The sequence below is a fragment of the Bactrocera oleae genome, chromosome 4, assembly GCF_042242935.1.
Source record: "Bactrocera oleae isolate idBacOlea1 chromosome 4, idBacOlea1, whole genome shotgun sequence".
Lineage (NCBI taxonomy): Eukaryota > Metazoa > Arthropoda > Insecta > Diptera > Tephritidae > Bactrocera > Bactrocera oleae.
The window spans coordinates 51,634,122-51,658,868 of record NC_091538.1 but is presented as its reverse complement, the minus strand read 5'-3'; the positions used below and the strand labels follow the sequence as shown (position 1 = coordinate 51,658,868).

General features: G+C 36.1%; 1 protein-coding gene and 1 non-coding gene across 7 annotated transcripts in view; both read left to right on the top strand.

The window, feature by feature from the left end:
* The window catches only part of ACC (acetyl-CoA carboxylase), a 29,206-nt gene extending 8,593 nt beyond the window's left edge, over window positions 1–20,613 (top strand). For 3 of the 6 annotated variants that reach the window (XM_014236798.3, XM_036377019.2, XM_014236797.3), the window contains exons 2-20: window positions 1,914–2,176; window positions 4,990–5,114; window positions 11,062–11,428; window positions 11,776–12,064; window positions 12,156–14,811; window positions 14,885–15,059; window positions 15,121–15,383; window positions 15,448–15,706; window positions 15,785–16,147; window positions 16,222–16,524; window positions 16,603–16,773; window positions 16,836–17,264; window positions 17,333–17,420; window positions 17,504–17,680; window positions 18,287–18,480; window positions 18,540–18,950; window positions 19,036–19,383; window positions 19,447–19,581; window positions 19,652–20,613. In XM_014236798.3, coding sequence (XP_014092273.3) covers window positions 1,914–2,176; window positions 4,990–5,114; window positions 11,062–11,428; window positions 11,776–12,064; window positions 12,156–14,811; window positions 14,885–15,059; window positions 15,121–15,383; window positions 15,448–15,706; window positions 15,785–16,147; window positions 16,222–16,524; window positions 16,603–16,773; window positions 16,836–17,264; window positions 17,333–17,420; window positions 17,504–17,680; window positions 18,287–18,480; window positions 18,540–18,950; window positions 19,036–19,383; window positions 19,447–19,581; window positions 19,652–19,789 — 7,154 coding nt within the window. In that variant the 3' untranslated portion in view covers window positions 19,790–20,613. Of the gene's footprint in view, window positions 1–1,540; window positions 1,839–1,913; window positions 2,177–4,989; window positions 5,115–8,129; window positions 8,667–11,061; window positions 11,429–11,775; window positions 12,065–12,155; window positions 14,812–14,884; window positions 15,060–15,120; window positions 15,384–15,447; window positions 15,707–15,784; window positions 16,148–16,221; window positions 16,525–16,602; window positions 16,774–16,835; window positions 17,265–17,332; window positions 17,421–17,503; window positions 17,681–18,286; window positions 18,481–18,539; window positions 18,951–19,035; window positions 19,384–19,446; window positions 19,582–19,651 lie in introns of those variants that run through there. The other 3 variants (XM_070109035.1, XM_070109036.1, XM_014236799.3) reach the window with 3 other exon arrangements.
* A 3,631-nt stretch (window positions 20,614–24,244) lies between these two features.
* LOC118683871 (U2 spliceosomal RNA) lies at window positions 24,245–24,419 on the top strand. The gene has a single exon (XR_004979700.2). It is a non-coding gene; the product is annotated as a U2 spliceosomal RNA (small nuclear RNA).
* The last annotated feature ends 328 nt before the right edge of the window (window positions 24,420–24,747 follow it).

Sequence of the window (24,747 nt, the reverse complement as noted above, 5' to 3'; positions counted from 1 at the left end):
ATGGTGCCGTCGCCCTATTACCTGACAACATTATCAACCACTCAACTCGCCTTCTTGTTTACTTTTGTACAATAATCGAAGGGTTTATCTTTTCATCTGGGACTAATAACTCCTTTATTTTATTGCTTAAAAAATTACCACAAAATTAAATCTCTCGAATTTTTGAACATCTTTAATTCATGTGTGTATGTAGTTATGATATCGTTACATACTTGTATATTAATTTTGCCACGAAATTTATAACATCTAGAAGGAGTTATCGGAGACCCTATAAAGTACATACATATATACATATAAATGATCAGCGTGATGAGCTCGGTCGATTAAGCCATATCCGTTTGTCTGTCTGTCCGTTCATCTGTATATACACGAACTAGTCCCTCAGTTGAGATACCGATTTTCATTTCCTCTGCAAGAAGCTACTCATTTATCGGAACGGTCGATATCGGACCACTATAGCATATAACTGCCATACAAACTGATCGATCGAAATCAAATTATTGTATGGAAAAATTTTTGACTGACAAGATATCTTTACGAAAGTTGGCATAAATTATTTTTCAAGGCAACGTTACAATCTGCGCACATATACATAGTTATGTAATTCAGATCGGACCACTATATCATACACATACAAGTACATAGTTGCCAAACAAACTAATCAAGATAAAGATCTTCATAACAGATCGTTTTTTCCTATTAAGAAATATTGTTTCGAATTGAACGTTGTTTATATCAAACAGCCTGGCTAGAAAAACCAGCAAAACGTATTCCGTTTGTTGCAAACCTTTGGCCGTTTACTTTTGCGTCTTTAGTTTTACATAAAGTTGCAATAAGAAATGCAGCTGTGAAGCGTTCGGTGCACCCGAAGTTAACGTTTTTGTTTTGTTTTGTTTTGCTTCCGCACTTTAAACCTTTTCTCTTTCCCATCATTAAATGTATATTTGCTTACTTTTTTGCTTGGCTCTTAGCAACGTTAAGCGAAGAAAATGTAATTAAGCAGAAACTTTTATAAAAAAACATGTATGTATATATATATATATTTCACCTTTACATGTATTATGCATTCACCCTTTACTGTAATTTGCGTTATTCTTTGTCGCTATTAGCTATTTTTCCTTATTATTTGTCCATTAAATCGCATTTCCAATGCACACAAATAAGAGGAAGAAAACATTGTACGCAACGCCAACAAATAAATATTTAATACTTATTGAAAACATGGACTAATACAGCCATAATTTACCTTCCTCCTCTGATTTTAGCTATGAACGCTTAGAGACTAAATGCATATGCACTTAATTCAAGTATGCATATACATACATACGCATTTTGTATAGTGTTGTAAGCACTTGAGGCTCCAAACGTTGCTAACAATTGCGCCGCATGCACCAGCTCAACGCCTCGCTCGCTTTTATTTACCGCAATTCGTCATACAACATCCACCGAACGTTTCAACGCTCACGCCATTCAAACGTTATTAACACAAAAAAAAAAAACAAAAATAAATATAAGTAAAATAGAAATAAACAAAATCTACTAACAACAACAAGTGTGAACGTAACGTGCGTAAACGTAAACGAAAGCGAAAATAAAGAAAAAAGAAAATTTCAATATTCGAAACACAGGCTCACGCACAACTTGCTGTGGCAACATACTCAAATATTCACCTTATTCGATGCTCATCATCATCATAATACTGACAGCAATATGTCTCGCCATCACAATTGTTTTGTCAGCGATTTCGCGCTCGGACAACGCTAATCGTAGTAATCAAGTCGCCATATATGGCGAGCAGCTTAGCATAAAAAGTACCTATATACATAATTGTACATATTGTAATGACATATATACATATCTCAGCGCAAGTACAATTGAAATTATTTTTATTTTTTCCTGATCTCACTTTACAGATAACAAAACATCGGGTGAGCCGCCAAAAGAACCGTCGTCAATCAGCAGCAACAACCACAGTGATTGTGTGAACCGCATTAAGAAAGTACAATTTTCGAATGAGAATATCACAATAGAGAATAATCATAACGACTTTGCTGCGAGCGGTCAACTACACCACAAGCATTGTAATAACATTGAATTGAGTAGTAATAATAGTGATAGTAGCAATAGCGAAATCAGCATGAGCAACGATACATCTACCGAGCGTCCCAGCTTTTTGGTAAGTTTCTTGAGATGACATTTAAAAAGCTGAATACTTTAAAGTATTTACTCTTAAGTACCCACAAAGCAGCAACGTTTATAGGCAGCATACATTTTTTTAAAGACTTCTCTGTGCTGTGTGGCAGGACTTTGAAATTACGTTGGAAACGGACTACTAATCCAACTTTGAAAGATCGTAATTCTCGTAAGCACTTCGTTGATGCTCTACGCGACAAATGTTAGCTGAAAGGGTAGATCCATAAGGCAATAGATACTGCAGAGAAGTAAAAGGTCTAAGAAAGCAAATGCTATACATACGCTCGGAAAATTGCAAACGTTTCATGGATCTTATTAAATGTTGCTCACAATTTATCTGTCTTGCCAAAAGTAATTACGATCTGTTATGAAACGACTAGGATTTTTTTTTTATAAATTTGCATTTCGAGCCTTTATTATTGTTTTTGTAGTTATAGAAAACATTTGTAAACGCATCTGAGAAATGTTATCGGATTGACAATGCTTGGATGGATTAAAATTTGGTTCGGTTCCGGTTGTGTAGACCTCACTCTCGTGGAAACTATTCACAGACAGTCCCGACGATTAAATATACAATGTTCTGTGTATCTGTCCAGCGCTTACAAAATGAAGGCTTTGATTTATTTATTTGACGCCGTCAATTTTCTGCTGATATCGTCGTAGTCCCATGGACTATTACTAAATAGTTTTTATGAAGCTTCGCATAAAATTTCTCCACAACAGTTAAGTCTACACAACCGAGTACGTATGTTTTTATACTCTCGCAACCTGTTGCTACAGAGTATAATAGTTTTGTTCACCTAACGGTTGTTTGTATCACCTAAAACTAAACGAGTTAGATATAGGGTTATGTATATATACCTACATGTAAATGATCAGGATGAAGAGACGAGTTGAAATCCGGGTGACTGTCTGTCCGTCCGTCCGTCTGTCCGTCCGTGCAAGCTCTAACTTGAGTAAAAATTTAGATATCTTTATGAAACTTGGTAGACATGTTTCTTGGTATCGTGAGACGGTTGGTATTGCAGATGGGCGTAATCGGACCACTGCCACGCCCACAAAACGCCATTAAAAAAAACAAATAAATCGCCCTAACTAAGCTCCGCAATAAGATACAAGACTGTTATTTGATACACAGGATCACATAAGGGAGGGGCATATGCAGTTAAAAAAATTTTTTTAAAGTGGGCGTGGTCCCGCCTCTAATAGGTTTAATGTGCATATCTCCTAAACTGCTAATGCTATAATAACAAAATTCACTGGAAGCAAATGTTTTTAGCACTTCTATTGACGGTGTGAAAATAGTTGAAATCGGGTGGCAACTCCGCCCACTACCCATTTAACGGTACTGTTAAAAACTACTAAAAGCGCGATAAATCAAGCACTAAACACGCCAGAGACAGTAAATTTTATCTCTGGGATGGTATGAGATGACTTTATAGGAACCACGTTCAAAATTAGACAGTGGGCGTGGCACAGCCCACCTTTAGGTGAAAACCCATATCTCGAGATCTGCTTAACCAATTTCAACAAAATTCGGTACATAACGTTATTTTCATATTTCTATGTTATAGTGCGAAAATGGGCGAAATCGGACTACAACCACGCCTATTTCCCATATAACACCATTTTAAATTCCATCTGATTCTTTCACTTTCCACTATGCATATCAAGCAACAATGATTATATCGGGGTAAAACTGAATATTTTGCGTGAATAATACGTTTAAAATATGCCACCTTGTGACCAAAAATTGTCTAAATCGAACCAAAACTGTTCAAGCCCGTAAGTACTAAATATGTGGACCCCAGTGCCTATAGTTGACCTTCTACCGAAAATATCAGCCAATCCACAAAGAAATCTCAAACGAGTATACCATTTGACTTTGCGAGAGTATAAAATGTTCGATTACATCCGAACTTAGCCCTTCCTTACTTGTTTAGATTAATATGCTTATGTTCCTTTAACTTTGGATCACACTGTCTACGAATACGCTTATATTTGCTTTTGCTTTATGCATAAAGAATTAGTAAATTATGCTTAATTAAACATCAACACTTGGGAATATTTTAATTTGGACACAATTCAACTGCATACGACATACTTACATATATGTATTTGTACTGTTGCTGTAAGCGACAGGGCGTATAAGGAACGAAGTTCAATCGCAACGATAATGACTTGTGAATACACTAACCTAGGTACACTTTGGAAAAATTGTTGCAATAAAAACAAGAACAAAGTACATATTTTAAAGTCTGTTCTACTCGTTATTTACCATTTTAATATTTCATTGCATTTCAATTTAATATGAATTCCAAATATGATAATATATTTTTCAAAAAAAGTTTAATATAACGAAAACTTCCAGTTAATAAATAAAGAAATTCAAAATTAATTTAAAAATTCCCTGTGATATTTTTTTGGCAAATTAAAATTTTCAACAAAAAAAATTTCTTACATAAGGTTTTTTTTTGGTTTTATGATTTAAACAAAACCCTGGCCGAAATATTGTGATGATGTGCTTGTAATACTAACAAGTATTATTTTTAATTTTGAGCGAAATCACATACACATCTTCAATCTTAACAGTTTAAATAACCTTTGTGTCATTTTAGTTATTATTGGTTTGATATAAATTTTTTTTTATTTGAAAACAAAAAAATTCACTACCTTTTTTTAATTTTCGCCAAAAAATGCACATGTCGCTTTGTTTGTAATGACTTTAAGAACCTCTGCGTAAATTTTGTTAATTTTACTTCTGATATTTACTCACTAGCTTATTTCTTGTTATAGGTTGGAGACGAAGTCGAAGCCAATGGACATGATGAAGTCAGCGAAGCTGGCGATGAATTCCCACAAAAAATGCAAAATGAAATTCGTCCACAAATTGATTTGATGGAGCGTCGCAAACGTTTGAGGTACACATAAATAAATATATATTATTATTTTTTATATGCATTTTTTATTTAAAAGAAACCTACCTCAAACACTTGAGAGCTCAACTAACTCGAAAACTCGCGAAAGAAATGCACTTGTCCTCTTAAATATTTGTAAAATTTTATTTATTTTTGTAAGGCGTTTGAAAAAAAAGCTACTTTAGTTGAAATCAAATATTTCCAAATGACAATATTTATCGTCAAATAGTGAATAAGTAAATATTAAAGTTTTTGAATTAAAAATTCATTGGAGAGAATTTTGTATTATGCTTGCATTGTAAGACTCACCTTAGATATACAATATATATTTTTTGTTCGCTTCTAATAACATTCAATGTTTCAAAATATTCTCATTGATTTAAACACTTTGTTGTAAAGTAGCTATAATATTTAACAAATAATTATACTTAAAGTATATTCAACTCTCAAGTTAACCATTTGAACACTTATTTGCAAAGAAAATTAGCAAGAAGAAATGCAAATGTTTTGATTACTCCAATAGTACATAAACAGCAGTTATGTAAATTTGTAGACGTGAAATCAATTCCGTTTTTGATAACAAAGTAGTAATTATGAGAAATCACTGTTCATTTAACAGTTACTGAGCGGTAGGGTTAAATACATACATACTCGTTGGACCTTAACCGGATCAAATTCACATACTGTCAGCTGCTCAGCATTCTACAAATATATTTATATACTTTATGTCCCTACAACAATAACACCAACTATTTACATATAATAAATTTTTGTCTAATTAGGAGCTTTTTAAATATTATATATAGAAAATATTATAAACAGCACATACTGACAGTACAGCTTGTTCTAAAACGTGTCGTTTGGTTTTATGCCACTATAAACCTGACAATTGTTACGATACGTTTGGCACAAAGCTTGCTTGATCTCTTTATGATATTTTTATACCCTGAATAGCGCAGATTAAGTTTTCAAAGAAGTTTGTTGAGTGGATTTAGCCATGTCCGCCTACTTATCTGTCGCTATATACGTCTACTAAGGGATAAGCCGTTTTTACACTCTCACAACATGTTGCGTGTAGTTTTGTTCACCTAACGGTTGTTTGTATCACCTAAAACGAATCGAGTTAGATATAGGGTCCGAAATCCGGGTGACTGTCTGTCTATCCGTCCGTCTGTGCAAACTGTAACTTGGTACCGTAAGACGGTTGGTATTGCAGATGGGCGTAATCGGACCACTGCCACACCCACAAAACGTCATTAATCCAAAACAAATAAATTGCCGTAACTAAGCTCCACAATAAGAAACAAGACTTTTATTTGGTATACAGGATCACGTTAGGGAGGGGCACACGAAAATATCGGTCAATATGGAAGATATATAATTGAAATTTTATTCATTGTCAAAAAACGATTTCATAGTCCCCAATACAGTTGTAGTGCATTCTTTATAAAATCAATTATAAGCGTATACAACAAAACACAAGAACGATTTCTCATAATTTCAGTAAATATAGTTTACAAATTGCTCTAAATAATTTCGCTGTGAATGTAAATAACTGAGGCAACAGTTCTTACTTCTAATTATTAAAATATATAAAGAAATCTCAAACGAGTATACCATTTGACTTTGAGAGTATAAAATGCTCGGCTACATCCGAACTTAGCCGTTCCTTACTTGTTGACATATCGGTTTGAAATTTTGCAGATTTTCGCCCCAAGAAGCGTCTCATTTATTGGAACCGCCGATATCAGGTCGCTATAGCATATAGCTGCCATACAAACTGACCGATCAAAATCAAGTTCTTGTATGAAAAATTTTATTTGACAAGATATCTACACGAAATTTGGCATAGGTTATTGCCCAAGACAACACTACAATCTTCAAAAAAAAATGTTCATATCGGACCATTATAGCATATAGTTGCCACACAAATTGACTGATCAAAATCAAGATAAAGATATGTTTATACATTTTTAATCAATAAGCAATACACCTGTGAAGGAAGGGTATTATAGCTTCGCCGCAGCCGAAGTTAACGTTTTTTTTTTTTTTTTTTTTTTTTTTTTTGTTGTTTTTACTTATATTATTTGTCACTTATATTTTCGCACATACTGACGCTGCTACACTATATTTCATTATTTATAATAAATATATCTCCAAATGATCCTCTCTTTAACCACATGGTTGTAGGTACAATAATTAAATGATTATATGACGATAATCTATTGCAAGCACTGTAGAAAAATGATAACAAATTATTCGCACAGTTGTAACCTAACAATATATAATATAAATACTTCCTACTTATTTATGTGAGCATAAAGTATTCTCTGAGAGCTCAATAATACACCATACACAAGAGATTATGCCGGCACAACCCACAGGCAGTGGTGAGTGGCTATGCGGGCGCAATCTCTACGCCGTCAAAAAAGAAACAGTACAGCGGGAGCATTTAATTCGCACTGTATTCCTTTTACCCCACCGGCGATTGTCAATTTTTATTTTGGTTGTCAATATCATTTTTGCTGTCATTTTATTTGTTGTGCTATTACGCGAAAATAAAGTAAATTCTCTAAATAGTTATATGTAATGTGTGCAATGTAAATTAATGAATGAAACGGGCGAGACATAAATATGCGATGGATATGTTTAGCGACTGGTTTGTTGCGGCCCATATCAAAGCTGAGCAGCTACAGGTGACTACGGCAAAATGCTTTTCAACGTTTAATCGTTATTTAAGTGCGTACATATGTATGTTTGTAAAGATGTATATATGTATGTTTGCAAGCGTGAGCACCACAGCTGATTGGGGCTGCCACCAGCTATTTGCGTAAATAATGAAAACTTGATGTGTGTACATACATACATACAAACGTATGGCAGTGAGAATTTTTGCTGAAACGTGCACATATCGTACACGCTTGAATCGTATGTTTACCCATATTTGAATTTAACGAAATTATACACCAGTAACGGCGGCAACGATGTCAGTTACATTTAGAACGTCGTGTCGTGTGGTTTATTAACGTGTATTGACAGTTACCGCTGTGTAAAAAAAGAAAGCCACCTTATAGTATATAATTTTGTTTAATTGTGCGTTCCTCGTTATCAAGGATATTTTCTGTGTACCGGCATATACATATATGTATGTGGTGCGTTTGAAAGTCGAAAAAATTGAGTCGTTCGTTTTGCCGGATTCCTATGCACGCATATAACATTTATGTTAGTGGCGTTTTTAAAGTGGTTATTTGAAATGATGAAACCAAGCACTAGACGTTTCACGATCGGTGAACCCGCCGATGAGGACTCAGCTATACCAGAGCTATCTGTACGTTCCAATGCATCAACTCCCATCATTGTTGTGGATGATCACACTAGTGATGCAGCTAAACATGCAACGTCCGACAGTCAGTTGGAAAAAAGCTTTTGCGCCAATTGCAACAACAACAATAATGTTGTGAATTTTAGACGTAATTCGTCGCAATTAAATTTATCCTCTACGCAAAAAACGGATTTATCATTACTATCGCCCGCACAGGCGCAAAGGACTTTAAAGTAATCCTTACATATATGCATTTAAGTATATAAACATATATATATTAAAATAAACTATTACTCACTAATTGCTTGCGTGTGCTTTTAAAAATTGCACACGTAATACATACATATGTACATATACCAAATATGTTATATATACTATAGGTATATGTACCTATTCACCTCATATGTATTAATTCGAATGTGGCACTGTGTATTGTAAATTAAAAAATATAAAGATTAAAATAATTTATGAATTATTAAAAGCAATGAAGTACTCTTAAGTAGTCGCAAAAATGACAGTTGAACAAAGTTTTAAGGTAGTGTGCATTTATTTGCTGAAAAAAAATAATAGTGTGAAAATGTTTAATTTCGCAGACATTACTTTTTAAAAGTTTTGCTTAAAATTACTAATTGAACTAGTCTTTGTATCATTCCTTATTACTGGAAAATTTTTTTTTTTTTTAATTTAACTTTTCTAAAAATTAGTAATAGTAAAATATTTTTTTCCATTTTATAGTCAACAAAATATTGCGTTTCGTGGTTTTTGTTCACTGCTTCAACAGAAATTTATTTATATTTAAAATTGCGGTTTTAGAATGTTGCTGAAATGAAGATAATTCTTTATTTAGTGCACAAGTTAACAATAACAGCTATTTTTTTTTAGTTTTTAAAAAAAATTTTAGTTTAAAGTTTTAAAGTGTTATACTGGCAGCACATTTTACACATTAAATTTAGTTGCAAAAATTTTTACGGTTTTTTATAGACATTTTTTAAATAACTCGTAATTTTTTTTAAGTAAATAACTAATTTTTAATGCTTATTTTCACTTAAAACTAATAATTTTTTTGTGCAACTTTTAACTTCGAGTTTTTTTTTTTAATTCTGAATTTATTATAAATGTTGTAGCGGCAGAATTATGCCGAGTTGATAATCCTTGTCTAGATAAAAATCCGGCTCCGTTCCGGTTACGTAGACCCGACTGTCGTGTGAACGGAAACTTGTCAGTCACTTCAACTATCAAGTTAGGATCTATTAATGCCTTAACTAGCCCATTACTAACTATGCCTTATCACTGATAAAACTATTACATTTTATCGTTATGTGATAAATGAAGTTAACAAACGTTAAAAGAGTGACAATGATGGAGAGAAGAGAGAGATGACATAGAGCCAGAAACAATATTTTTTAATCTGATTACTAGTGTTTTAATGTTTTTAGGTTCAATATATTTTAAAATAATTTATTTTTTGAATTGAAATTAATTATTTTTTGAATATAAAAAAAATTGTTAAAATCAATTTTAAATATCTTTGAAATGAAAATATATTTTTTAATTAGATTGCTTGTAAAACCGACTGTAATTTTTTTTTATTTTGAGCTTCATTTATTGAAAAAAAACTTTATTTTATGAATTATAATTTAAAAATATATATAATATATATATGTACAAACATATGGTATATATGTACAAACATATGGTATATATGTACATATGGATATGAATTAAAAAAATGTGTAACAAACTAAAAATATCTTTGAAGGGGAAATAGTTGTAAAAACTTTTTTAAAAAATATGTTTCTAACTCTTTTGCTCAACGCGCTTTGGCGATTTATGAAGGTATTTTTGATCAATTCTTGGCAACACAAAAAACCTGCGTTTCTGGCAAAAACTATTGAATCAGTCACTCTTAACCTAACATTGCCTAACATGTACAAAACTAATGACAATTTTTTTTTTAATATGTTTTTATAAAATTGAAACTGAATTCTAAATTATTATATTTTTAATCAAAATTTGCTTACCATCATGACACTGTCGCTGTCGCTTGCCATTTACGCCGGAAGACATTGATGACCAACCGCTGATTATGAAGCCTCTATCACATTGCCTTATTTGTTTTAAATTTTTTGTTGTGTTTTTTTTTTTGGTAGCATACATAATTTTGACAACAAAGTTAAGTTGACGGCGAATATTTTCGACTCGATTTCTATTCTCTGCTCGCTCTCTTTTACAAAGCTTAAATATCAACAAACTGGTTAGCCATGCATGTCCATATGTAAATGCAGAAGTACATACATATGTATGTAGTTATTTATGAGCTTTCATGGTTTTATGTAATTTTACTGTATTCTTTTCATATTCAATTTACACCATCGCGGCTGAGCGCATGGCGAGAGCAACTGGTCACAGTTTTTATGCCGTGATTTTGGGATAAAAAAAATATTTTACACTCTGCTTTAAAACGAATACATTAAAAGAAAAAACTTGTGAAGTGCATTTTTGGACCGAGCCAATTGGTTGTTTACACTTGCGTTTTCAGTTTCCTTTTTGACTCGTTGCCATTTAGTAGTTTGGCTAAGTTAGAAATTCGTTCATAATGCATAATCATCATCTGTCTTTCGGTTTTAGGCCGAGCATGTCACGTGGCACTGGTCTGGGGCAGGATCGATATCAGGACCGAGATTTTCATATTGCCACACCAGAAGAGTTCGTCAAAAAGTTTGGTGGTACGCGTGTCATTAATCGTGTGCTAATCGCGAATAACGGTATTGCCGCTGTGAAATGTATGCGCTCGATACGTCGTTGGTCTTATGAGATGTTCAAAAATGAACGTGCTGTTCGCTTTGTTGTAATGGTCACACCAGAAGATCTTAAAGCCAATGCTGAGTACATCAAGATGGCCGATCATTATGTGCCCGTACCTGGTGGATCGAATAACAACAATTATGCCAATGTTGAATTGATCGTCGATATTGCACTTCGGACTCAAGTTCAGGTGAGTGAAGGCACTTGTAAAACATTTACCTATTAACTATATTTCATAATGTCATACGATCGATTAGCGCGCATTTTCATGGTTATTCATACAAAAACAAAAACAAAAAAAAAACACACATACACACACACAAATAATAATAAGACAAACTGCTTAAAGCTCACAAAACCAAACCGGTTTTCAGTGTAAACAAGATGAGAAGCTACATTTTGTTTACTCTTTAGTTTTGCCTTACATTTATTCAATGCAAACATTGTGTAAGACTGACTCACTGTCAATGTTAACTCTGTCCATTTATCAATAAACGATGTCATCAATACGAAGTTAATTTTACCACTTTCTTGCAGGCTGTCTGGGCTGGTTGGGGGCATGCCTCGGAAAACCCAAAATTGCCCGAGCTGTTGAATAAGCGGGGTCTAGTCTTTTTGGGCCCACCGGATCGTGCTATGTGGGCGCTGGGTGATAAGGTTGCCTCCTCGATTGTCGCACAAACGGCTGAAATACCCACACTGTCGTGGTCGGGTTCCGGTCTGAAGGCGCATTACAATGGCAAGAAAATTAAGATTTCGAGTGAATTGTTTCAACGCGGTTGCGTCAGTAATGCCGAAGATGGTCTAATTGCAGCTAAAAAAATTGGTAAGCTGAATTTTTATGTACAAATTTAAAATATTTTTTTTCCAGAATTATTTAAGATTAAATTAATACAATTATTATTATTATTCTACAGGTTTCCCGGTTATGGTTAAAGCGTCCGAAGGTGGTGGCGGTAAAGGTATACGTCGTGTCGACAACGAAGCCGAATTTCCAGCGCTATTCCGTCAAGTGCAAGCCGAAGTGCCTGGTTCACCCATATTCGTGATGAAGCTCGCACGCGGCGCACGACATCTTGAGGTGCAATTGCTTGCTGATCAGTATGGCAATGCTATAAGTTTGTTCGGACGTGATTGCTCGATACAGCGTCGTCATCAGAAGATTATTGAAGAAGCGCCAGCGATTGTGGCACAACCCGAAGTGTTTGAGGATATGGAGAAAGCCGCTGTACGTCTCGCAAAAATGGTTGGTTACGTAAGCGCCGGTACAGTGGAGTATTTATATGACTCAGATGGCCAATACTATTTCCTTGAGTTAAATCCGCGTCTGCAAGTGGAGCATCCTTGCACAGAGATGGTAGCGGATGTGAATTTGCCCGCCGCCCAGTTGCAAATTGGTATGGGCATACCGTTGTATCGTTTGAAAGATATCCGTCTCTTATACGGTGAATCACCGTGGGGCTCATCGGTTATTGATTTCGAAAATCCTGAGAATAAACCACAACCATCGGGACATGTAATTGCTGCACGTATCACATCGGAAAATCCAGACGAAGGTTTCAAGCCCAGCTCAGGCACTGTACAGGAGTTAAATTTCCGTTCGAGTAAAAATGTATGGGGTTACTTCAGTGTTGCCGCTTCGGGTGGCTTGCACGAATATGCCGATTCTCAGTTTGGTCATTGTTTCTCTTGGGGAGAAAATCGTCAACAGGCGCGTGAAAATCTAGTCATTGCGCTAAAGGAACTTTCGATTCGTGGTGATTTCCGCACAACCGTTGAATATTTAATAACACTGTTGGAGACTAACAGCTTCTTGGATAACACCATTGATACTGCTTGGTTGGATGCTTTGATTGCTGAGCGCGTACAATCGGAGAAACCCGATATTCTATTAGGTGTCGTCTGCGGTGCATTGCATATCGCCGATCGCCAAATCAACGAAGCATTCTCCAGCTTTCAGACATCACTCGAAAAGGGTCAGATACAAGCCGCCAATACGCTGACAAATGTAATCGATGTAGAACTGATAAACGAGGGTATGCGGTACAAGGTGCAGGCCGCCAAAAGTGGCGCAAACTCTTACTTCCTACTCATGAACAACTCTTTCAAAGAAGTGGAAATACATCGTTTGTCAGATGGTGGTCTCTTAATATCATTAGAAGGTGCCTCTTATACCACTTACATGAAAGAGGAAGTGGACCGTTATCGTCTGGTAATCGGTAATCAAACTTGTGTCTTTGAAAAAGAAAATGATCCCTCACTCCTGCGCAGTCCATCCACTGGCAAGTTAATTAATTTGTTGATTGAAGATGGCGCACACGTTGCTAAAGGACAAGCCTACGCCGAAATTGAGGTTATGAAAATGGTTATGACACTCACGTCACAAGAAGCGGGCACAGTTTCGTTCTTACGTCGCCCCGGTGCAGTGCTCGATGCCGGCTCACTTTTAGGCCATTTGGAATTAGATGATCCCTCACTGGTAACTAAAGCGCAACCCTACAAGAATCCCTTCCCACTATCTGAGAATCCACAAGTGCCTGACAAGCTTAATCGTGCGCACAACTTGTATAAATCCATTTTGGAGAATACTCTAGCTGGTTACTGTCTACCCGAACCATATAATGCACAACGTTTGCGCGATGTTATTGAAAAGTTCATGACCAGTTTGCGTGATGCTTCCTTGCCTCTGCTCGAATTACAAGAGGTGATCGCCTCCATTTCGGGCCGCATACCAGTGTCTGTGGAGAAGAAGATACGCAAGTTGATGACTCTGTATGAGCGTAACATCACCAGTGTGCTCGCACAATTCCCCTCGCAACAAATTGCCGCAGTCATCGACAGCCATGCTGCCACATTGCAGAAACGCACCGATCGCGATGTCTTCTTCCTCACCACACAGAGTATTGTACAGTTAGTGCAACGTTATCGCAACGGTATAAGAGGCCGCATGAAGGCCGTGGTACATGAATTGTTGCGTGAATACTATGAAGTGGAGTCACAGTTCCAGCATGGTCACTATGATAAATGTGTCGCTTTGGTGCGTGAGAACAGCAAGGATGATATGCAGAAGGTCGTGAACACTATCTTTTCGCATGCGCAAGTATCGAAGAAAAATCTACTAGTCACACTGCTGATCGATCATCTGTGGTCATTTGAGCCGGGTCTAACTGATGAGCTGGCAAACACACTGAGCGAGTTGACTTCGTTAAATCGTGCTGAACACTCACGTGTCGCACTCCGTTGTCGACAAGTACTAATTGCCGCCCATCAACCCGCCTACGAACTACGTCACAATCAAATGGAATCGATTTTCTTATCCGCAGTCGATATGTACGGACATGACTTCCACCCGGAGAATCTGCAACGCCTAATATTGTCCGAAACGTCGATATTTGATATCTTGCACGATTTCTTCTATCACACGAATCGTCAAGTCTGCAATGCTGCGTTGGAGGTGTATGTGAGACGTGCTTACACTTCATATGAGCTTACCTGCTTGCAGCACTTGGAGTTGTCGGGCGGTTTGCCGCTGGTACACTTCCAATTTTTGCTACCCACCGCACATCCAAATAGGTTTGTACATTTAATTATCATTAACCTAGTTTAATTATTACTATGACAATATAAATTTCATAACCGCTTACAGACTCTTCCCACGCATACAGCAAGATGGTGAAGCACCTGAAAAACTACTCGGCTCTTCGTTCATGCGTACCGGTTGCATGGCTGCCTTTGATTCTTTTGATCACTTCGAAATGCACTCCGATGAAATTTTGGATCTGTTGGAGGACTATGCCTCACCAGCCTTTGTTAGCGCAAAGGTAATTTAATAATCTTAATTTTACTACAAAAATTATCTCACATGTATTCTATAATATTTAGATTTTGGAAGCTGTTGATTCCATTTCTGATGGCCGTCTGAGCACATCCATCAATGTCTCGCTCTCCGATCCAATTACACGCGCCAACGCTGTGGAAGAGGCAAAATCCACCGAGCCCATTCATATTATTAGCGTTGCCGTACGTGATAACGGCGATATGGACGATTTGCAAATGGCGCACATATTTGGTAATTTCTGTAAACAGCACCGTGATGAACTATTCCAACGCCGCATTCGTCGCATAACATTTGCCGCATTGAAAAAGTAATTAAATAATCTCCTAAATGCTATATAAACTGAATTATTTCATAAATGCACTCGTTTATAGACGCCAATTCCCCAAATTCTTCACCTACCGTGCCCGCGACAATTTCGAAGAGGATAGAATATACCGTCACTTGGAGCCCGCTTGTGCTTTCCAACTTGAACTGAATCGTATGAAATCGTATCAATTGGAAGCTTTGCCAACTGCAAATCAAAAAATGCATCTCTATTTGGGCAGAGCCAAGGGATCGAAGAGCCAAGAGGTCACCGATTACCGGTTCTTCATACGTTCGATTATACGACATTCGGATCTAATCACCAAGGTAGATGCCAAACTTTTAAACAAATATATATATATTTCATATTTTTCCACCATTAAATCACACTTTACTGTCATATAGGAAGCGTCGTTTGAATATTTACAAAACGAAGGCGAACGTGTTTTGCTCGAATCAATGGACGAGCTCGAAGTAGCATTCTCACACCAGCACGCCAAACGCACCGATTGCAATCATATTTTTCTCAATTTCGTGCCAACCGTTATAATGGATCCGGCGAAAATCGAGGAATCCGTTACAAAAATGATCATGCGCTACGGACCACGTCTTTGGAAACTACGCGTACTGCAAGCTGAGCTGAAAATGTTGATCAGGCAATCGCCACAATCGCCAACACAGGCCATACGCTTGTGTATTGCCAATGACTCGGGTTACTTCTTGGACATTGCCATGTACACAGAGGTCACAGATCCAGAGACGGGCATTGTAAGTAGCACGCATGCAGATTGAAGCTTGAGTTTATAAATACTAAAGAAATTTCACTTTTTGTTTTGTATTAGATCAAATTCAAGTCTTACGGCGAAAAGCAAGGCTCACTACATGGTCATCCGATTTCTACACCTTACATGACTAAAGATTTTCTGCAACAAAAACGCTTCCAGGCGCAACAGAATGGCACAACATATGTGTATGATATACCCGATATGTTCCGCCAAATGACCGAGCGCCATTGGAAGGAATACTCGAAGGCACGTCCCACTGTGGATATTAGAATACCGGACAAAATTTTGATTGAATGCATAGAACTGGTATTGGATGATGATAATCTCGTTGAGATGCAGCGCTTACCGGGCGAGAATAATGTGAGCAATTCACCACTATTTTTTTTTTTTGCTATAATTTCAATAAATTTACATTACCCAATTACTTTTCCAACACAGTGTGGCATGGTTGCCTGGCGTATTGTACTGGCCACACCCGAGTACCCAGAGGGTCGTGAAATAATTGTGATCGCCAATGACTTGACATATTTTATGGGCTCTTTCGGCATCAAAGAAGATATACTCTTCAATAAAGCATCACAATTGGCACGCAGCAGAAGAGTGCCAAGGGTAAATACTTCTTCTACTCGTAACAAATTCTTGCTCTATTATATGCCTCCTTAACATTTCAGATTTACATTTCGGTGAATAGTGGCGCACGCATCGGTTTAGCCGAAGAGGTTAAATCATTGTTTAGAGTGGCATGGGAAGATCCCGAGGAGCCCGACAAGGGTTTCAAATATATCTACTTGTCCACCGAGGATTATAGTAAAATCGCCAATTTGAATTCGGTTCGCGCTATACTAATCGAAGATGAGGGTGAACCGCGCTATAAAATTACTGACATTATCGGCAAGGAAGACGGGCTAGGTGTAGAGAATTTGCGCCATGCCGGTTTAATTGCCGGTGAAACATCGCAGGCATACAATGAAATTGTCACAATGTCTTTGGTGACGTGCCGTACCATTGGTATCGGTTCGTATTTGGTGCGTTTGGGTCAACGTGTCATACAAATTGATAATTCTCACATTATACTGACTGGTTATGCCGCGCTCAATAAGGTGAGTACACTCAGTTCTTTTCTCTCACATTTTCTAATAATTATAATGCATATTATTTTATTTAACAGTTGCTTGGTCGCAAAGTGTACGCTTCCAATAACCAACTGGGTGGTGTCCAAATCATGTATAACAACGGTGTCACACATAAGACTGAAGGTGTGTTTCTATAATTTCTATTAATAATCTTTGGATTTTTGTTTTTGTACATAAATTTAATGCAAATCCTTTCATGTTAACAGCCATGGATCTCGACGGTGTGTATACGCTTCTTCAATGGCTTTCATACATTCCAGCATACATCGGTTGTGATTTGCCGATTGTATTGCCAAACGATCGTATCGATCGCTCTGTAGATTTTATGCCAACGAAATCGCCATATGACCCTAGATGGATGTTAGCTGGACGCGTGAATCCAGGTAATTATTGATTGTAGTATATTAAGTTTGCCACGAAGAAAACGTCGGAGATCGCCTGACGAGCAGATCGGTCGATTTAGATGTGACCGTCTAGTCCCGCAAATTTTGAAATTTCGCTCTGAAATTTTGCACACTTCCTTCTCTCCCCAAGAACCTGCTCATATGTCGAAGCCGCCGATATCGGCTCAAAATCAAGCCCTAGTATGGAAAACTTTTTTATTTGACAAGATATCTTCACAAAATTAGGTATAGCTATTGTCCAAAAATAATGCTACTCTGAAGAAATTGTTCAGATTGGACTACTATAGCAAATAGCTGCCATACAAACTGATCGTTCAAAATCAATATCTTTTTATAACCTTTTATGCTAAAAATAAATGCACCTATCAAGGGTAGCATGGCTTCGATGGCCGAAGTTAACGTTTTTTCTAGTTTAATGAAAATATGTATGTTGTATTTGTTTTCTTAATTATGTTTGAACCGGCTATTATTGCTACACAAAAAATGCTAATTTTCAGTTGTGTCCAAACTAGTCATTCAATATTTTTTTTTCTTTTTGGTATGCAAAATGTATTTAAAAACTTTCCCATTTGTTCCATTGTCTAGTTAATCCCAACGAATGGGAGAATGGTTTCTTTGATCGTGACAGTTGGGCTGAAATTATGCCGACTTGGGCGAAAACCGTTGTCACGGGACGCGCCCGCTTGGGTGGTGTGCCAGTTGGTGTAATTGCTGTTGAAACGCGTACTGTTGAGGTGGAACTACCAGCCGATCCTGCTAATTTAGACTCGGAAGCCAAAGTGAGCATTTCCGCGCTAACAACAACAATACGATATGATTTTAATTAAACATATTTCAGACACTTCAACAAGCCGGACAAGTCTGGTATCCAGATTCTTCATACAAGACAGCGCAGGCCATTAAAGATTTCGGACGCGAAGAGTTGCCATTGGTTATATTTGCTAACTGGCGTGGATTCTCCGGCGGCATGAAGGACATGTACGAGCAGGTGCTTAAATTCGGCGCATACATTGTGGATGGCTTGCGTGAATACAAAAAACCTGTCATCATCTATCTGCCACCAAATGCCGAATTGCGTGGTGGTGCCTGGGCCGTCTTGGATTCACTAATTAATCCACGTTACATGGAAACCTATGCAGATCCAGAGGCACGCGGTGGTATTTTGGAGCCGGAGGGTTTAGTCGAAATCAAGTACAAGGAGAAGGATTTATTAAAGACAATTCATCGCTTGGATACAACGACCATTGCGGTGAGTCGACGCAACAAACCGTCGGTGCATTCGTGTTTTTATATATTAAAATTTATTTATTTATCTGCATTTTTGCATTTTATAGCTCAAAAAAGAGTTGGAAGAATTAATCACTGCTGGCGATAAAATCAAGGCTGCTGTGGTTGAAGAAAATTTGAAGACACGCATCTCACAATTGATGCATGTTTACCACACGGTAGCCGTACACTTTGCAGATCTACATGACACGCCCGAGCGTATGCTGGAAAAGGAATGTATCAGCGAAATTATACCATGGCGCGATTCTAGACGCCTACTCCATTGGCGCTTGCGACGTTTACTGCTCGAGGATGCGTACATAAAGAAAATAATAAAGGCGCAAGAAAGCCTCTCAGTGGGTCAAGCCAAACAAATGTTGCGCCGCTGGTTGGTGGAAGATCGTGGTGCCATGGATGTAAGTGCAAAAGCCAAAACAGGTGAAATTAACATGTACTAACGGTTATTACTTTCCATCTAGGCGTATATCTGGGATAAAAACGAGGATATGGTGCATTGGTATGAGGAGCAGAAACGAGCAGACTCTGTTGTCACGAAGAATATTAACGCGGTAAAACAGGATGCGGTTATCTCAAAAATCACCGAAATGCTTGAGGTATTTTTTTTTTACATTTGTAGCTTATAGTATTATCCATTATGCTTACACTTTCTTTAAATTATTTTAGGACTGCCCGGATGTTTCTTTAGATGCTGTTGTAAGCATATGCCAGGGTCTCACGCCTATGAACCGCGGCGCTGTGGTGCGCACATTAACACAATTGGAGTTGAATGAAGAGACGACGGCCACAAATACGCAGGGATGATATCGCGCATATTAATTCATATTTGTATTTGTATATATATCAAGCATGCGCTTATGATGCATAAACTTCCAAATCGTTTATGTGGCCAACTACATGAGTACATCCATACTCTACTCATCGTCCACAACTACAACACGCAACGAAGTTTAGTCTCTTATGTAGCAATACCGTACTGTAAATACTTAGATAAGCGTACATAAAATGAGCGACCAACGTCTTTTCATAGCTTCGTCATAAACACCTTATATACGCTTTGTTAATGCAAATTGTTTTTTTCCTCTAATTTAGTTTATTATTACGTACAATACATTGGCTTTATTAAATAATGATTTATTTAATATAATACATACATATGTATCTAAACTACGGCTTGTTTATGTGCTTTTACTATTTTCTATTTGTAAGGAAAGTAATTACAAAAAAAAATAGCAATTGAAAGAAATAATCAGAATGGCAGCACAATACTATATAACTAGTTACAATTTACATTATATGCATAAAATAACACATAAAGAGGGGTGTTCAACCCATTTTTGATATTTAATTTAGTACAGTGTATCTTATAGCATACTTTTTTTTCTTTTGAATTGTTAAAAATGTACAAAAAATTATAAAAAATAATTAAAAACAAACCTTAATATAGCAATCAAATGCATGCATACTATATTTAGTTGTATAACAAGTGTGAATTAACGAACAAAGTGGATGTTAACTATTGTAAATAAATATAAAACAAGTTTTAAATTATCCACAGACACTAAAATTATGTCTAGCCTAAGGCTAATTAATATATAATAAATGGAAATATAAATTAGTAAATAAAAGTGTGAGCACTAAAATTTTTGAGCGAAAAAATAAAACGTTAGTTCGACTGCACCGTAGCTATAACACCTTTCACAGGTGTATCTCAGCCAGCTATATGCTACAGTAGTCCGATCCGAACAATATGTTCGGCGATTATAACGCTGCGTTGGACAATAATCTGTGCCGAATTCCTTGAAGATATCTTGTCAAATAAAAAAGTTTTCATCCAAGAACTTGATTTAATCGATTGGTTTGTATGGCAGCTATATCCGATATCGGCGGTTCTATTCTTGGGCAGAAAATAACCGGTGCGAAATTTCAGATCGATTGGGACTGGTTTACGTATATATAGACAGACAGACATTACTAAATCGATTCAGCTTGTCACGCCGAACCAGAGAATGTTAATGAATAGAGAAGGCGCAAATGTAAGCTGTGCTAAAATGTTTATTACGATGAGGGAACATCGAAAACGCGCAAGTTCGAAAATAAAATTTCACCACCCTATCAGGCGACGCAACGTATTACACCTCTATAAGCAAAATGTATATAAGAATAGACTTTGCGTTGCAAGTCTATTTTATTTTTTATGAGAAATAAAAGATTCGTTTGTCTTTTATAAATCGTGGTTTATTAAAGAGCTGCAAGGGAAGAATAAGTTTTATAAAGTGGCTAAAGATACTTATTGAATTGGGAAAGTTGGTGGTGGATCCTCGTTCTTAGCCCTTAATGCTGGAATCGTAGTCCTTTGTCCTGGGCACGCTTGAGTTAATTGTGATCGTCACTTGACTCGTCACTTCGAGTATTAGAAATCAACTGTCCTTGTAGAATGTCAAGCTGTGTCTTTTATACTTTCTTCCGTCACTGATAATTTGATCACTTTGGAATTTCATAGTTGCACAAGCTCACTTGTTGGCAAAACATCAAAAGAGCATAAGTGTTTGGTGTCCAATTATTTTAGAAACGGATTTCTTTGATGATACCGATTATGTCTACTGACCACCCGAGTGTCGAATTCTATTATACGTAAGTATGTGTGTTATCAGTTTAGTATCAAATTATGTTATACATAAGTATGTATATATCTTGTGTTATCAACTTATAAAAATATTGAATAAAATTGAATTTGAATGGTTTCAGTAAACGAGAAAAATTCAATTTTACAATTTGACAGCCACCACTGAAAATCCTACCTATCCCCTCGCATTTGCATGTTGCCTACAAGCTGCTTCCTCAGAACATTTGCTAAAAATCAGAAATTGAAGAATTTGTCTGATGCCCTTCAGAAAGGAGAATTGGCAACATGACCTATTAGCGAGTTAAAATAATATTTTAATTTATTTCATATATGTATATCACTATATATGGCATTAAATTATAAAGTTTATATAAAATTGCCATTCAAATGAAATCTTTAACTAATTCTATATATTCTAAGCACACTCCATATAGTACTTTTATATGTTTACTTTACTTCATTATTTCATAGTTTCTCGATTTAGCCCATTTTATCTAAAAACGACGCATGTAAATGCAGCTCCTTTGGTAATCGTAGTATTTTAAAAGAGCATAAGTCAACTTTCAATAGCAAACCACTGCAAAAAGGAAAATGAGACAACATAGCCGACCGACATTATCGTAAAATTGTCGATTGAAACAAATTTTGTCAACTCCGCCACGATGCGCAAAATTCGGCGTCGATATGTATGCGTGCTCATATGTATATATTCATGTTTGTCGACAAAGTCGTCATTTGGTTTTTTTCAACAACACAATGTCCGCGCAAACTCGCCGTTATTTCGATGGCTTACCACCATGCACAGAGGTGTGTCAAGTGAGGACTCATAATATATTATTATATTGCTTAATTTGTATTAAAAAACACTAATGCATTAATGACTTATTTTCGTAATATAATTAATATATACGTAAAAATATATATACCAATAAATTCATACCTATGATCGTTTTTAAAATAAATTCGATAAATAAAATATATATTTGATATAATTTTGGGCAGTGCGCCCCTGACCCCTTTTTGCTTGTGATCGTTCAATTATGTTATTTAAGTAACTGAATTGAGATTAGCTAAAATGTCAAATAATAAAATAAAAGAAAAATAAAATTCAAGTTTTATGAGTTTTAGGACTCGAACGCATAGGCTCGTATTCGGATTGTGCTTAACTCCTTCACGCTTACGACCTCAGTCACCTCAGAAGCGGAAACGCGGCCGCTTAGCCACCGTTTTATTGTTATCCTTTGCTCAATAAGCAATTGATCACAGAACGCACATACTTACATAAGTTGGAAAAAATGTTAGCTTTGGTTGCACTAAAGCTATAATACCCTTCAGAAATGCAAGAACTTGATTCCGCTTGTTCAGTTTGTATGGCAGCTATATGCTATACCTTTCTTCACATTTTTAACTTTAAAAGGTAATATCAGCAACTTTAGAAAAACGAGCGGTTCATCGTATATACTTATGTATGTATATGAACAATTGATAATAATTTGACTTTATTCGTTCAGAAATTTCTATTTTGCATATGAAGAGAATTTCTGCCATATGACCACCGCGAGCGGTTCAATTTTGAAAAACTTCTTTTAGTATAAGTAATAATAAAACCATTTCCAGAACGAGTTACTTACCCAACCCTAACAAAAAATTTAACGGAGTAAAACCACGTGACTTAGTTGTACATTGTACATATTAATTTATGGTTGATAACATTCTGACAATTTACTGACAAAGAAAGCGAAGGTCACACAAACCATATACATATATACATACTTATATATGTAACTTATTACCTTCTCAGCTAAAATCATTTAGCATTTAGACGATTGAAATTGAAATGGAGCAACCATGGAGCAAAAAAATCAAAATTGTATAGAATATTAATTTATTTTATGTGAAATCGAAATTATTGGCTTTCGTTATGTGTGGTACGGAGGCATAATATTCAAGTATTTTAAGCGTCAACAGTTGTTCTTGAATTCATCGTATTCGTAAAGGTGATGTTATACTGCATGCTGTTTGCCTTTCGCTTATATGACTACTTTGCCAAGTAAATGTCAATTGTTTCCATAGTGTAGCGATTATTACGTCTGCTTTACACTCAGAAGTTCTCCAGTTTGACCTTGGATGGAACCAAGTGAAACATTTTTTCGTTTTTTTTAATAATTATGAAACTTTTAAACTTATTTTATATAATTATATTTCAAAAATTTATTTTATATTATAGTTGTCTCATTCAATATATTTTTGATACTTTATCACGTACATTAGTATATTATAAAACTGAAAATGTTATATTTATTTATTGTATAGTATGTATGTACTATGAATTTTATATAAATTCGCTAACATCAAAAAATCTTTTTTACTCTGCCAAAAGTGAGTCCACATAGTACGTGTATGCATACAATGTATGTACGAGTATAGATACAATATATGTATGTACATATTGTATACTTATTTTAAACCTATATGTTATTTTCAGGTAGATATATACATATGTATATACTTTTGGGGTAGCTGTGTTTCTACCCTGCACATATTTTTCATTCGTCACATGCATTCCACAAACAGTTCTCATTCAGTTTATTGAATTTGGAAGTTAAATAGTTTAAATTATGCGATGTAGAGTTATCGCTTCTCGGCCTCAAGGCTAAGATCAAAGTGTAGTTAGATAGATCCTCCATCGGAGGACAACAAATGTTAAACTGATTTTTGGAAATGGACGGAGTGTTTTAGGGGCTTGCTCCACCTCTGTCACGGGTTGGCCCGGTATTGCAGTACCACCGGGATTTCGGCCCAAATAATGAATACATACAAAAATTACAAATTGAGTGTAGAAGGAGCTCTATTATTCGTTCGTTTAAGGAAATGTTGCTCCGGAGTAATTCAGACGGAAAAAGCGCGTAGACGCAAAGTTTAACAACAGTAATTTTGAAGTGGAAATCGGTGGCTCAAGAACATCACAATTAATGACGAAACCAAACATAAACAATTTTAATTTTCCAGCGCAAACATTTTTTTTCAAATTCTTAATATTTTTACCGAAATTAATTAGAATAACACTTATCTCAAAAGTCGTCTGATGGGCGGCGAGATTTGCCGCCGCGTACGTATTGTGTTCCTCTTCATTACA